This window comes from Podarcis liolepis, assembly GCF_965112155.1.
Source record: "Podarcis liolepis genome assembly, chromosome: 6".
Taxonomy (NCBI): Eukaryota; Metazoa; Chordata; class Lepidosauria; order Squamata; family Lacertidae; genus Podarcis; species Podarcis liolepis.
The window spans coordinates 66,917,801-66,934,479 of record NC_139559.1 but is presented as its reverse complement, the minus strand read 5'-3'; the positions used below and the strand labels follow the sequence as shown (position 1 = coordinate 66,934,479).

The following is a 16,679-nucleotide window of genomic DNA, read 5'->3' as shown; positions in this document are numbered from 1 at the left end:
ATCAAGATCCTCTGCATTGTTTTAGTGAGTTATACTATGTCCCAAAGTACCACATAATCCCCACTCATAGAGGGACGTCATGTTCTTTTCTCCACCTAGCCCTCAAACTTCAAAATGGGAGCATGGAAAACTAATGCAATTGTGCTCTTGGGAATGCAATCATGCAGTCAGTTCAGTTCATCTGGATTTCAGAATGCAGATAAAAATACGCGTTGCTCACTTCCTTCATCTGACAAGCTAGTATGTCAGGGTAAAAAAACTATGTGAAAACAGTTCTTCCTGATATGCTAGCTTTCCATAGGCAGGAATGGATTGAGTTGCTTTTTTTCCATGTGGTAGCTTTCAAACATTTTATTCCTCATCCACAGCGCAGGCGATAGTGGTACAGGAGGGTTTAACCATATATACTGCAATGTCTCGTCATCTTGACTTTAACCAGAATTACCTGAAAGAAAACAAAAGCTTTTCACTTCATGAATCATTCCAATATATTAGTTTCTTCCTGCCAGAAGTGTGTATCTATCCCTAACAACCAACAGCAATAGTGCAGAGAAAAGATCACACACATTTGGGCCCATGATGAGTGTCATCCACACCACAGTGAGCTCCACTTGTTATCTTAATGTGGTATCGATAACATTTAAATTGGTCTTTAGCACTGCTTGTGGACAGATCCATATTCTTTCCTATGAGTAAGAAGAATACTATGTACACAAAGAGAGATCAGCCCATTGGAAAATGGTGTAGCTCGGCAGTAGAACACATTGCTGGAGCCTTGGTTAGTTCCCTTGGAATCTCATCTACCAGATGAAGGAAAGGCCTTTGACTGATACCTTGCAAAGTCACTGTAATCTGAACTAGATAATTTAGGGGGGAAATAATGTGGTAAACCTGCATCTGCACAACGGATGCCTTCTTCTGCCCCAGCTGCAACAAAATACGCCTCTCCCATATTGGTGTCTACAGCCACAGCAGGCACTGTAACTCTCCTACAGTTTGACTTAACCCCTGAAGGCTCACTCTTCCATCATCTCCTGAGACAGACAAATACCAACCAATTTAGTTTAAGGCAGCTGCTCCTAATCATTGCACGTGTAGAAAATTAGCCTATTTGTGCAAAAGAGGAAGAAATTCCCTGCTATGGATCTTTAGAACTTATTGTGACCTCTGCATAGGGGCTGTTGGCCTGGCTTTCAGAGATTCCTTATCCGTTGCACAAAGCAAACAAATCCCTATTAATATTAGTTCAGGGTGAGTGACATGGATGCTTTGACATCACCTGAATTCTTGTCAGTCCATTCCACACTCCACCGAAAGAATCGTAACCCACTTCTAAATGTGATTCCTCCATGATACTGACATGGAAGCTTGTATGACAATTCATCCCCAGCCAGTGTTTGCAAGCATGAGATTAAACAAAAAAAGTGCTGAGCTTATCAATTTATTTCCAAGGTGATATTGTAGTAAGATACAGATAGAACAGTAATAAATTGACTGTTTTGGAATTCAGGAGGTATCCACCATGTCAGAACAGAATTTCAATGGAAAATTAAATGGGCTTTCATACTATTATTATTACACTAGTTGTTTCATACCGCAGAAATGGTTTTCTTTATTAGCTTTCAGTTTTTATACGATCTAGCCAGGCATGTGGAAATAAGATACATACTTGTGAAAGGTGAATAATTCATTGTGAAGAACAATGAATGTAGAAGCTAGTTGTTGCCTATCTCTGCAACTGCATTTTTATATATATATAAAAACTGGATTGGTTTTTAGAATTGGGTTTTTAAAAAGTGGCTTGCGTTTCTCAATTAAATGTTTTCTCTGAAGGAACTCTCTCCCTCCTTCTCTCTCCCTCTCTTTATCTACTTCCTCCACCCCACCCCACCCTTGGGAAAGGAACACAGACAAACAAAATGACTCTACAATTATGTCTTGACAGGAAGAAACTGCAACATAAACCATGTGCCATTTTTCTCAAATAAAAGTATGATTATTACACTGGTTGTCATTGCCTGCAAACCACATAAACTGTTCCTGCATCCATTCCCAATTACGTTGTTGATAGTTCTGGTCCAATAACGGAAAAGCCCAGAGCTGTAAAAGCAAAGTGGGGGGGGGGACACACAATATAATTTTATCTGATGAGGACAACAACACATCCGCTAATAAAATGCTTGTCATGGCCAGCCACTGTCTAGGCAAAGAAGCTGGGAACTTGAGGATGCCCTTGGTGGGTCTGGCAACTTGCAATTATCTTGCAACTAGCACTTCTCTGTTGTGATTGATGGACAAAAGAATTTGAAAGAATCTTTTTGGCTGGAAAATATACTGCAACACTCTGATTAGGAACCGAGAACAGTACTTTTCAGGGAACAAGGAAGGAAAAGGTATTCGATTTGTTTATGCTGCCTTGGGTGTCCTTGCTCTGTAGCTCCTGTGTGTCGCATGTGGGAGCATAAACAACTTAATTCTAGGGTTCATGCGTTGACCTTTTCCTTGCTTTGATCTAAGTAGTGTCTGAAATACAGATGAGAAACCTGGAATACTGTCAGTACCCTTTCACAGAGGAAGAGATTTAAATGTGAAAGTGCACAATGACGAAGGCTCCAGTCACAGTAGGCTTTGAACGGCGTGTAGGAGAAATGTACAGAAGAAGAATGATTATCTTGTGGGTTATGAATAAGGCCTACAACTAAGTATAGCTTTGGCCTTTGGATTGTCCTGCTTTCCTGAAGGTAGAAAGTAAGTTTTACCATATCACAGCAGAGCATGGAGCTTTTTGATCTGCTCTTCTGGGTCAAGAGAGTAATTCATGAGAACCCACTCTACATTTCACATAATAACTAGAAATCTTTTGCTGCTGCTCCATATCAAATAATGAGGTGATAAAGGGAAAAGAAATGTAGGTGACACTGTATTTAAAAATATGTGTCAAATAACATCTTTAAAATGTGTTAATCTAAAATATATGTCGCCTGTTTAAATATGACCAATAGATACTAGTCAAAATGGTTATACATTTGCTTTAGTGATGACGTTCTTAGATTTTAAGTCCAAAGACAACTTGATCCATCTACAAGAATTTACACTGCCGTGCCTAGGAAATGATCTGTTCTGAATGAGTCTTAGCAAGCAAGCCAATAGCCAACCAAAGACCAGCTGAAGGGTTGTTAGAAGCAGCGCAAGAGTTGCTTCACAGATGCAGAAGGAATCCATGCATCCATGGCTGGCCTATATCAAGAGGATTGTTATTCTGTTTCTGATGTTTTGCAGAACTGCACAAAAAATGGAGGGCTTGTGAGCAAAGTGCAACAAGTACATTTCCTATATTTACTGACAGAATTTCAGTTCAGACAAATATCTGTATTTTTCCTATTAAATCTGGAAAAATATGTACTATGAAACAATTAAATTGTGCTTTCTTTGTAGCCTTTTATGTGCCTTTCTTTGCTGCGTTCTCTGGGGCTCTCCGAGTCCTTTTTATTGGTAACTGCAGAGCAGGAACAGCTGTGTGCAATATGTAGCAGTGTAAATGGGATTTCTATGGGGATCATATAGAAAAGTCTCCCTGAAACAGTTTTCTAGAGAATTAACCAAGTAACATAACCATGCCTCTTATGCTCAGGCAGGCAAATGATTAAGAGAATTTACTGTATTCTCTAGTTGTGTGAAAATTTCACATGTAGTTATTGTGATAGTACCAGGTTCTAATATCACGCTGGGAGCCCGAATGAATAGAGGGGGCTTCTCACTTCAGACCTTTACCCTTAGACTTGTGGAGGCCTCTAAAATGTGTACAGTTTGCATGCTGCAGGGGGGCAGGGGGCAATATGCCCGTGATTCTCATACAGTTAGAGGGTTCAGTGTGTGGAGGGGATGCAAGCCCTTTCCTGCTGGCCCCACCTCCAATTTCACATACAGTGTCACATGTGATATGCACATGTTGAGGAAAGACCTCTATCTGCAGAGAGAGAGGCTTCCTTACTTATAATAAGCTGAATGCACATAAGCCCTCCATATAAGGCTCCCCAATAATGGAAGGGTCTCAGCTGGATGTCTAAACCCATTTTGCTAAACACAAGCCCCCTTAAGTTCTCCCCCACCCCTCAAAAAAATTATTACTTACTTAAGAAAAATGAATGAAAGATAAAGAGTATAAAGAAATGCCCCCCTTAAGTTATTATATTTTCTAATTATATTTTCATTGTATTAAATGCCACTGGATAAGCTTATCAGCTATTTTAAATGTCAGCCGCATTAACGTTTGTATTCCTCCAATGATTTGTTTCTTTGTTTCTGTGACTGGTTAAGGCTCAGAACAATGTTGATTTCATGATTATTGTGGCTTCCTGAGTTGGGAACATTTGGTAGGGGAACATCTCAAATGTGACATCCCATTGTGAGGTGTTGCTCAACATGTTTTTTTCTGGGGGAGAGCAGTCACTTCTTGTAGCGTACAGAAAATGCTTCTGCTTTATCCTGAATCCATGAAATGGATTCTGTAATCGACACATACTTCAAATTACTCTTAGACGTATGACTGAAATGAATGAGGAGTTGTTAGCAAAGGCACTCTGCACTCTGTGAGACTTAGACAAACTTTGGAGCTTGATCCTTGATTTGTCAACAGTTGGTCACGGGAAGATGAACTTGTGAACTGACTCCACAGGAAAAGAATTGGGCTTGCTATGTGAAACTCTAATCATTGATTATCGAGATCTTGACTAGCTCATTCACACTTGCATGTCATTACCTGTGCATATCACACACCCCTTGGCCACTGCAAAGGCTCAAGGGTTCCCGTCAAACTCGCTGATTCAAATGCGCTAATTCGCAATGGCCTCTGGGGGTGTGGCTTGGTGAGTGGACCTGAGGGAGGCAGGTTTCATTCAGGTCCACTTGCCAACAATAAAGCCTACCCTGCCCTCCTCATCCAGTCAGCCGGGAGCATCACCCACCCTTTCCCCAACCTTCATTTAAGTTGTTTGCTGCTTTAACCATGCCCAATTCCTATGCCAAGGCTTCCTACATCTGAAATCAATAAAGCTTTGGCCATTTTAAACCCCAGTCAGTTGCCTTGTCCAGTTATTTCACCCCCTTTAGCAGCTGGGCGTGCTGGGTGGTGGACTCTGTGGCTGGGCATGCAATTTCAGTTTTCACACCCCGACCAGTAACCCATTCCCCAAAACCCCATTTCTCAATTTTAAGATCAGGCTTCACAAAAGAAATAGCATGATTGGGATGAGTATTTCTAAGGAGGGAAACAATTTGGTTAGCCACAAAGAACAATTCAGCCTTGCTTAGGAAGTATCATCAGAAGAAAATCTTTCATTTGTAATCTTTCATTTGTACAACATAAAAAGAGCAAAACACATTAAAGCTCAGCTCAGCTGCGAGTAAAGTATTCAGTCGGCCAGATATCAAGGAAAACTCAAAAATAAAGAAGATGAGGAGCTAGATTAATCAAGTTAGATAATGAGAAATTATAGGCATGAATCCATGAGACAGGAGGGAACTGGGCAAATTATGTATCAGCATGTATCTTCTTTCCAATCAAAACTGGAAATGTCTTTATAGGAGCAGCTGGCAGAGAGCATAGGTGCTGCTTCCTTGGACGGTGTGGGGAGAGGCAGTGGCAAGGTCAGTGCTGCACAAACGCATGGGCTGACGCAATATAAATGTGTGTCCACCAGTACACCTATGCAGCCTCCACCTCATAGCCTCCATGCCCAGTTCCCACACCAAAAGCAAATCAGCAGTAATGTTGCCATCAAAAAGGGAGCTGTGGTTGATTTTAACTTTGGTTTGTTAAAACAAGTTCCTAAACCATGCTTTGAAATTGGATTGCTCAAGTAAAGCATAGTTCAGACTAACCACAGTGATTTTGTGTATGGTTAAGCTCATAACAGTCTGATTTTTCCTCTCCAGGTATTTGATGTGTTAAAGGATCCTTTTCAAATATAAAAGGATTCTGTGAGCAATAAGGAATTTATTCCCAAGTGAATTTTCAATACAATGTTCCCATGCTTCACGATTTGAGTAAACATGTCCATATTCATGTGAATATTCATGTCCTGATACAAATGATTATTCTACTTTTTTTTTAAGAGTTAACCTCACTCTTATCCATATAGATTTAAAACTTTTATCCAAGGCACCACCTGAAAGAAAGGCAAGGTGAGGATTAATCCGGGCATTGCGGCCATGAACTTGTTTTGTCTTCTGTATAACTGGAGACTCAGCACAGCAGCACAAGGGGTAATATATGTCAGGCTGCCCACTGTGCTGAGACCTCTACACAAGCTGAGCACAGCAGGGTGAATGTCGCTGGGATTTGTTTTACAGGAAGCCTTCATTTCCTTGCTTTGGAGGGGTTAAGTGAGCCACTTCAACCACTGCTTCCCTTTGGGGGTTACAGTACGTAAAGGCAGCTCCAGTTTTCCCCAGAGGCTATGCCAGCAGAGAGCCGCTGTCAGAGGAGAACAGCAGGATGCAATGAATCAATGTATTCCCCAGCTGCCTTGGCTCTGCTTACTTCCGAGGCAGGGCTGTCCAGTTTCATGCTGTGATGGCCCCTCAGTGGCCTCCAGCCTGAAGCTGTCAAATTCGCCCCCGACAGGTTTTGGCCACAGGGGACCTGGTGTCCAGGTTTATTCTGGACGGAATCAGGCTGAATTTCATCCTTTTGCCTGAACCGTCTCTCTTGTGGTAGTGGAGGAAAACTGACTATAGAAACTTTGGACAGAGTCTATCAAGAACTACTCCAGTAGAAGCTCCAGTTAAGTGAATGTGGGCATTCAGTAAAATGAGTGTAATGTTTATTACCTGTTAGCTGATAACTTGGCTGTAAGGGGTGACAAATGAAAGATTGGGCCGTCTCAGCAGCAGCCTAACAGTAGATACAGGCTGTGTTGTGGGTGACTAGAAGCCAGCAGTCCATCCTCATCCCCATACCTCCTCAACAGCAGTTATGGACCATGTATCCCTGTCCTTCCCAGGATGGCAGTGGCAACAACAGGCCAGTGCCGTGATGGCATGAGAGTAGGAATTGCAAAAGAGGTGGGTCTGGAGACTGAGCAAGGAACATTGGTGAGAAAGAAGACTCAAGTCATCTCTTGTAGAGCTAAGAGTAACCAAGGCTATGTCCTTGATTGTATTGCTGACCACTCAGAATAATAGCCGAGACAAACTGTTTTAATGAAAAAATTACTTCCATGAAAATATTTCCTCTTATCTCAGCCGGGTTAGATCATGTTTTACTATACATCTTAAAACTTACTGTGTAAGTAAGTACATACAAAATACCTGCTCTGTGTAGAATACTGACCATGAGCGCATTCATTTTCAATTATCATTAAGGGTATAAAGCCAACAATTTGTTTTAAACAATTTCGGCTAGAATACAAGATATAGGTTTACAACATTACGCAAATTAATCTATTTTTAGATTCATGTAGCTAGGATTTCTTAGCATATTTGTGTAGCTGTAAGTCCCACTATGTTAACTTGTACTCATTTTTAGTAAGTAGCCACAGAATCACAGTGTGTACTACTAACAACATAAACAACAACAACGCTGCCTTTATCAGCGGCAAGATTTGCCCCACCCATGTGGGGAGCTCACGGAATGGCACTCACATGTGGGGAAAAGCCAGTAGAGTCTGGCAGGGCAGCATTGCTTACCTGGCTTCCCAACACCAACGAAATCAAGGGGACTTACTCATTACTCAATATCCAGTCAGAAGTGAGTGGATATTTATAGAATTGCACTGTAAATGTTATTCTCTTTCAAAAATGCTGGAGGCGGAGTTTGAGTTGAGGATTGCTCTGCAACATTTGGAACTGCAAAACCTAATGCATAACTATGGTTTGTAGCCAATGCTACATGAGTAGCGTTCTGCTTGCATAAAATGACTTCCCCTTATCCTCTTTATGCATGCCCCCAAACTCTGCTCTGGAAGGTTTCCCAAATCTATGAAGTAGGTGTTGAATATATGTAAGGGGCTGCAGGAGAGAGGAGAGGAAGGCAGAGTTCCACCGAGCAATGCTATATAGTTGCAGTCAGCACGTTAGTCCAGAGTGCACAGATAACTTTGGGCCATATTGGAATTCACAAATATTGACTTTTTCAAACATCTCTAGGGTATGCATAACTCATCTTATGATCATTTAACCCTTTGGATCAAACCATCAGATTATTGCACCGTTTAAACACTTGCCCTTGACATTTTGGCTTTTGTTTAACCACTCATGGCCACTCAATCAATTTTGTTGGCTTCCACACACATTTAGAAGAATAATTCTTATAAATCTATACATATGTCGCCCTTAAGGGCAACCTGTGCACTAACCATGATGAACCCAATGGACTTGACTGCCTTGGCACAGATTTAGGCTTTTAGTCTACTTTTTCATCATTTGAAGAACTCCCTATTAAATAATGTATTTGTCATCATATGGCATACCACTGAATATCTATTTTTCATTCACTTAACCTGTATATTAAGTGAATGAAAAATAGATATTCAGTGATATGCCATATGATGGCAAACACATTATTTAATAGGGAGTTCTTCAAATGATTAAAAAGCTCTATCCATGATAGGTAGCAAGTGCCCAAGCCATTCCTTGATAACTTCTGACATCATGTAGAAAACTGTATTTGTATTAATCCATATGGATGATTCATGATTTCCTGGCATTGAGACATTTAATGGGAACAAGGAGGATGCAAACAATACACCATTGCCATCAAATAAAAATACGATGTTAATAATTTGCTGTACGCTGTTAAAATTGTATCTGAATTCCATTAGTCCCATTGACGCCTTAAGCCCAATGGCATTTGACTGTAATGACTTTACCATCCCTTTGAATGGAGGGAGCCAATCAATGTGTTCATGCCTTTTCATGTGTCTCAGGCAAAGCATCTGAGCAGCACAGAACTCCTGAAAGAACAAAAATGTAGAACTGATTTGAACATAGTTTTTTTCACTAGCAAGTCAATATTTACCGATCATTGCTTGTCCAGTAAAGTTTTCTTTTTCCCCCCTATTTAAAATAATAGTAATAACAACAGCATTTCAGTTATATCTGGACCTTTCACAAATTTCCAGTGCATTCCCCAAACGTTGTTTTGCAATGCTTGCGAGGTATCTTTGCCGGTGGTTATTTGGTTGGGCATAATTAACCCAGGTAGTGATGCAACCACAGAATGAATGCCTGATTGCTTTCAAGAATATCTACTCGGGCCAAGATGAGAAAAACAAACTTGTTTACAAAGGTTCCAAAATTCCCGATCTATAAACCCTGCAGTTTGCTGCTTCCCTCAAACCATGCAGCATTCAATAGCATTGTAAATTATGATAAAAAAATTGAAGAATAAATTTAAGCCCTTGGGTCCCAGAATTGATTTGTGTTATGCGTTTCAAGACTTTGATTTATTAAGAAGCATGTTGTTGATTAATATGTTTTGAATATATTGTAAGAAGTGACGAGGACTATTTTAGGATAGATATTCACTGTCCTTATATAATTTTTTCATCCTTTAAAAAAAAATTGGCTTAGAAAGGTCAGATTTCCTTATGCCAATAACAAGAATGGTTATAAGGGTAATGTTAAAAAAATATATGCTCGCACATCCCATTCACGGAATGACTTCTGCTTGCACAATGGAACATTTCTTCTCTGTCCTCTCATGCACCCCACATTTTCTCTAGATTGGAGGAAAAGCCAGAGTATATTTAGAGAGGAAAGTAGAGGAACAGGCAGTTTCATTGCACAAACAGAAGTCCTTGTTCAAATGGGATTACTTCAGTGGCTACAACCCACTCCTCCTGACTTCAGTACAACCATTCACACATGGCTGGTGGATGCTAAACCTAGAGGCAGTGCCTAGGAAGTCACATGAGTGGTACTCACATGGGCAGTGCATGAGAGCTTCCCATTCTCCTCCTTCGAAAAAGAAACAATGCACACTTAAACAGTATAGTTGTATAAGTACTTAGTACCTAAAGTGTTTTGCCTTACTTAAGAAGGCTTTCCTGCTGTCACAGCTATTTCTAGGCCAGGGAAACTTGCTTGTGGCCTCTACATCTTCTGTTTCTCACCCTATCCTTCTTCTTGTTTGTAAAGAAACAAGAGACACTTAACAAGCACAAGAGTACAATTGTTTGCCATCTAACTACACTGAAAAGTGTCATACCTTGATTCCATAGAGGTTTAATCCTATGTACACATACCATATGTGACAATAAGTTTTTCTTTTGCATAATGTACATCTGGCAGAAAAATAAATGATTTCATTAAAGAATAATTTTTAGGGTTAGGATTAGCATTTTGCCCCAGTCTTCAGCCTTAAATAATTCCCAGAGTTGCTTACAATAACCAGTAATATCCAAATAAGAGTAGGCAAAGCCTAGTCTATTCTCCTACCTGTGGGATGGCCCTCCAGATGAGAGGGAAAAGGTCTACCAGCTCCTTCTGAACATCACTAGCTACTAGTTGTATGATAATTTCACTAATTTATGCCCTTATTAATGCACACTTTTACCAATTTACTCATTTTTGTACGCATTATTGGTTAGACAGCTGCCTCACAAAATTTGGATAAGTGTGGATTTCAAGAATACCTACATTTAGGGTTATATATTATTTCAGGAAGTGCAAATAGCAGAGGTATATATCAAAATGTAAACCAAACTAAAAATTTCCACACACACCATTTTTATAGACCCACTTATTTCCTGTGAAAATAAATGGATATTTGGAGACTGGGGGGAAGGTGGGTGAATTCTAATATTTTGAGGAGGGGGCAGATAGCTTACCATGATTGACAAAGCAGCAGAGGACTACATTTTGCTCAACCTCAAATTGCTGCCATTTCAAGGGGTGGTAGAGTTGAAATAAATGGCAGCTTGACAATGTTTGTTATTAACACCAGAATAGTTTAGTAGAAATGATACTGCATTAGAGTATATAGAAAATGGGCATAATAATACTAATCCACCTTACAGGTTCAATATATATGAAGCACTTTGAGCACTATACAAATGTGAATGTAAATTAAACTAAAAGGAAGAGATCATGATAAAGCATAGTTTTAAGGGGGGAACTGCTTTAACTTTTTCCAGGCACTTGATTACAGAAATCCTTTTCTACCCTATTTATACAGGGCCTGAGGCTGATGCTGAAATAAATCAAGAGTAATATTGCTGGCGCAACTTCATTGGCTTCCTAGTATTAACTAAGAAGGCGCCTCTTAGAGCATGTCCATTTAAGTCCGTCATTCCTGCAGATGGTCATTGAGTGCAACTTAATTCCACAGGAATTTAGTCAGTCAGGCCCAGTGACTAAACACAAGCCAGCCTTGTAAGGAAACAATAAAAGGAGCTTGTTTCCTTTTAGAAAATGGAGGGAAATGGCAGCACTGGTCTAAAACGAATTTGTGAACAGGAGTGTGACCACTGTATATGAGTCTCCAGTAAAATCTTTACAAGCATCTAGTTGAGGGAGTAATGCCAACACCATGATAAAGTTAATTAGCCAAAACTGTAAAAGTTTTTAATAGTGAACACCATACGAGACAATTTATACCACTTGGGAGTTTTCCTTGCACCCCTTGAGGGTTGTAATAAAAGCATGTTTTCTACACTGTGCCACTTATATCTGAAGTTGAAGGTGGGGGGAAAGCATGTTGCAACTTTTATACTTGAATCTTAGCAGAGGAGAGGGTTTGGAGGAGGTGGATACAATAATAAGCAGAGGGTTGAAAGCAGCCATGTATTCTTGAAATGAAATAAAGGCTCACATTTGCAGTGTTCTTGCTCATTCACTTAAGAATTGAAGCCCATCGTTTTCTTAAACAAAATGTCAATTGTCCTTCACATAAAGAACGATTAAGATTCTATCTTCTACTGTTTGATAAACCTCTCACATTCAGTGAGTGACTGAATGCTTCTCCCTTCAGTCAGCACAGTGCCAGGAATGGTTCCTTGCTTGAATAGGCTGACAGAAACTGTCTGTAACATGACAGTAAATGGGGAAAACCCGGCATGCATGTTCTGTAGGCACTTCAATGCTTCTGTATATGCAAGCAGCCTTGAATAAGCAAGCTGCTATGAATGTTGTTGATTAATTGTCCCTTGGGCAACACTTTAAGTTTCTGGACTAATATTCAAAGGTGTGCTTCCCCCCTGCCAAAAAAAAACTTATGGTACCCCAAAACTCCCACCATGTTCTTTGATTGCAATCTGAGGTGCACAAATGAAGGCAAACAAGGCCAATGAGAATATCAGCAGATTGCTAAAATATACAAACTATTTAGTGAGGGGCTAAGGGGGTGTAACTCATCTGGAGCAGCCCGTTGGGAAATGCATACACTAAATAGCTAAACATGCACCAATAAGGTCCAGCCACCAATTGCTAGAAACATATGTATGTTCCTACAAAAAAGCTATATACTTTCATTCATTGTCCTCTTGCTATCTCACCATGTTGTTGTTTAGTCGTCTTAGTCATGTTCAACTCTCCGTGACCCCATGAACCAGAGCATGCCTTGGAATGACCGCTCCACGCTTAAAATGGGGGGCGCCCTTTGCGTGGACTCGCGCAGCCCCTAGATCTGGAGCGGCTCCAACAGCATAGGCTTGGTTTGCCTTCCCTCAGGTGGGATACCTGGAGGTCTCCGCCTACCTCAGTCATTTGTCCAATCCCACCTGGGGGAGGCGTTGCCAAGGAGAGCAGGCCAGGTAGGAAAGGGATTACCTGCCCACACAATAGAGGGAGGATCTTACCTGGGAATAAAGTTGTGGCCAATTTAATCCCATAGCACGTTGTCATGAGTTGTTATTTCACATGACGGGGGGGGACCGCGCGGGATCTGGGGACTCCACCTGTCCACGCAAACTGTCACTTTCTTCTCAAAGCTTCTCCTTTTTTTTATGTCCATGGAGTTTTCTCAGCAAAATACTGGAGTGGTTTGCCAGTTCCTTCTCCAGGTGAATCACATTTAGCCTAAACCCTCGGCTATGACCTGTCCATCTCGGGTGGCCCTGCACGGCATAACTCATAGCTTCTTGGAGTTATTTAAGCCCCTTTGCCACGACAAGGCAGTGATCCATGAAGGGGTGTCTCACCATACTCAACTAGCAAATACCTGCTTTCTGTACCTTGCATAGTCCTGCTCTCTGAACACGTCCATCATCTCTATTAGTTTCCAGATTTTCCTGATAATTCAATTATTCCATCAAAAGAAATGTGAACTACATTATTTTCTTAAAACCTGTTATAAAAACCAATGAATCATTTACCAACCCCCCCCCACAAAAAAAACCCCAATGAGTAATGGCAAGCAAATGAATGTTGCAGTCCATACGCGTGTCAGTGAGACTAAGTTCCACTGAACACAACAGGGCTTACTTCTTTGGAGACGTGTAGGATTGCAATGCAAAGATCTGAATATGGAAAAGGGAGGAAAATTATATATATTGACATAATGTGGGTTCAAATTATATAGCTTAGGATTTAGAGACCTCTGCAAATGTAAACATTTCAATTCTATTTTATTTTTAAAAGAAGGTGGGGGACTTGTTCCTTGGAGGTTTTTAAGCAGAGGTTGGATAGCCATGTATGAGCTAGTTGTGATTCCTAGCTGGGTTGCAGGAGGTTGGACTAGATGACCCTCAGGATCCCTTCCAACTATACAATTCTATGATTCTTTCTTAAAAAGCCACTGTGTGGGTTCTCCATTCTCACTGATGGCTATAAGAGCAGCTGTAATAAAAAATTACAAGTAATGAGTATTTGTCATAAACTCACAAGCAAATCAATGTTTATTGAAGGATTCTAGTCTGGATAAATATTGAATCTGTTGTTTGGGAATGGATTCATCCTTTCTTCAAGCATTTCCATTAGTAGAAGACAGAAGACAGATATAATTTCCTGGAATTCTGCAGAAGGGGAGAGAGATTTGAATATAGAGCTTGGGAATGATTTGCTTTTGTTTCTTTGCAGATGACAATGAATGTACAAATGTCACACAACTTTGTGGAGAAAATGCCAACTGCACAAATACAGTAGGAAGTTACTACTGCATGTGCGTACCTGGATTCCGGTCAAGTAATCATAATACCACCTTTGTGACCAATGATGGGACTTCTTGTGTAGGTAAGATACCAGGAGATATGCTTCTTTTGCTGCGTGTTTCCTCTGGTTCAATATAAACCACCAAAAATTGTATGGAACTGTAGAGCTTGAGTCTCTTGTTGCCAGTCATGAAACTTCTACTTAAATATTCCACTCTATTTTCATTCAGCTTCTGAATCATAAACTTGTAAATTCTGATATCCTCCCATAAACATGATTCAGTTAGCCTCAGCTAACCTTTTTCAGTCATCCCACAAAGAACACAGGACATTTCAAGCATAATAGTTCCACAAATAGTTTTTTTCTTCCTTATCCTTTTTTTGTCTACCATCCACTTGACTGGATAAGTAATAAGAAGGATTTCAACCTCTGGGGGCCACTAGGGGGCGCATCGGAAGATGGCTGACAATAACATCTCTCCGACCCACACGAGGTAATTTGGAGGCTATGATGGGAGTAATTAGCCTCCCTAACCCCCCCCCAGGATGGTGGGGGCACTGCCCTTGCCTGCTGTGCCCTATACCACCCCCGAATTTGTGGGGATGGGGGCACTAGGCACAAAGCCCTCCTGTGGGATTCCGGCACTCCTGAATGCCGTCCCTGATTCGCACCACTAGCTGCAAGAACTTCAAAAGAAACAATTTGGATGAAGGAATGCACATATTTCAAGGAAGGAGGGGGAGTAAAGACTGCTAACAGAAGAGATCTCTGATAAAACAAGACAAGAATAAATCATGAGAAGATACGCCAAGATACGGTATGGCAAATGACTGATGGGGGAGGGAGGAAAAGCTTTCCTTTCTTTCCTTATGTGATTAAACAAGAATCCCCTCCCCTCACAAGTCAGAAATGTCATTTTAAGGACTTAAGCTATGGATATAAGGCTGTGTGGAGATAAATTTTCGAACCAAAGCATGTTTTAAGAAGAGTGTGGAATGTATAAGAGCTTTGGAATGACGCAGTTAAAAATGCCGTTGCCATATTGGGAAGTTCTGTCGGAGGTCTTGAGTCTGGGAGGAGAAATAGAGAAATAGAGCTGCTTTTATATTGTGGGTGAAACTCCTCAGAGGGACTTAAGAGCGACAGTTTTGCGAGATTAATGATGGAAAAAGCGATGTTATCTATGAAGGCGATGATATATGGAAACCATCTCGATTTGAGGATTGGAAGAACGGAAAAATTCACACAGGATTAATATTGGTGTTTATCGGCTTAAGGGGACTATCAGAAGAGATCATAAAGAAAAAAGAAAAAATATATGAACAAGATGTGATGTGGAAACAGCAAGATAAGACTGGATAGAATTATGAACCCTGTTTGGACTGATTTTGTCTGATTTGGACATTAATGCAGTAGCAAGAAGATGATCAGAATCCCCCTTCGGATCTTGAAATATGGGTCCCCCCAACAAAATTTAAAATTCGGCTTTGTAATTCGGAATTTATGTGAAGTGATTTAATTTGATTTGATTGGCCGGTTAATAAAAAAAAAATTTTTAATAGAAGGATTTCAACCTCACATTTCCTACATGAATTGGGGAAAGGGGTGGCCGACCCCATAGCTGATGTTCTGAGGAAGTTAAATGGAGGTTTCATAGTCACCCATCATTGACATACCCTGTCCTGCTAGAATTGGAGCTCTAGCAAAGAGAAGGAAAAAGTAGGGTTCGGGTATCTGATAAGGTTGCAGGGTAATATCGCTTACATTGCCCCATACCCGGGATTCAGACATAGCAGTGGGTGTAGCAGCAAGGCCCATTCCTGAGAGATGAGCCTTTGGAAATGGTCCTCCCAGTCCAAGCTTCTCAGAACTATGTTCACCAAGTTAATTTCATACGTCTTCATATTCATCTTCTCACTAGCTGAAGGATCCAGGAGCCCAGGAGAAGTGCATTGAAACAGGAATATGGGGAGCTGCCTTATACCAAGTCAAACAATTGGTCCATGCATATCAGGATTGTCTACACTGACTGGGTGTGGCTCTCCAGGGTTTGGGGTGAGGTTCTCTCCAAGCCTTACCTTGGGAGGCTGAGGACTGAACCTGGAACCCACAGTAGTGCATGCAAGGCAGGTGCTTAACACTGAGCTATGGCTATGGTGTTTCAAAGAACTCCCCACTCACTACTGTATCAGGAACAGCTCTGTGCTCTTATTCATTACAGACATGGATATCTGCTACCTTAAATTATAGTAAATGGAAAAGCTTGCCATGAACCCCATTTGTCTATTCAATATCCTATCAAGCTCAAACCACAGTTAACAAGTAAAATAAACATAATATACTGTAGTCTACCCTTCTACAATATGTTACTGTCAGAGCTGCTTCCAGGTCCCAGCTCACAGAGGACCACGCTAGCCGGCAATACTGTACAAAAGTCTTTATTGAGTTACAGTTTCCATTTCCAAGCCGCAGCGCGCAGCTCTACGTCTTAGAAGCTAGACCGGCGAAGCTCCGTCTGAGTCTCCGCCTCCTGTACACCAACTTAATACTCTAGCCTTACTCCACCTCTTCCTTCTTTCCTTCCTCCT

The 16,679-nt window shown here is 40.9% G+C and overlaps 1 protein-coding gene across 4 annotated transcripts in view; it reads left to right on the top strand.

Annotated features, from left to right (window-relative positions):
* The window catches only part of ADGRL4 (adhesion G protein-coupled receptor L4), an 88,913-nt gene that overhangs the window by 27,159 nt on the left and 45,075 nt on the right, over window positions 1-16,679 (top strand). For all 4 annotated transcript variants that reach the window (XR_014527830.1, XM_083510644.1, XM_083510643.1 and 1 more), the window contains one exon: window positions 14,020-14,172. Coding sequence is in view for 3 of the 4 variants with exons in the window: in XM_083510644.1 (XP_083366770.1) it covers window positions 14,020-14,172 (153 nt within the window). In the remaining variant the exon portion in view is untranslated. The remainder of the gene's footprint in view (window positions 1-14,019; window positions 14,173-16,679) is intronic.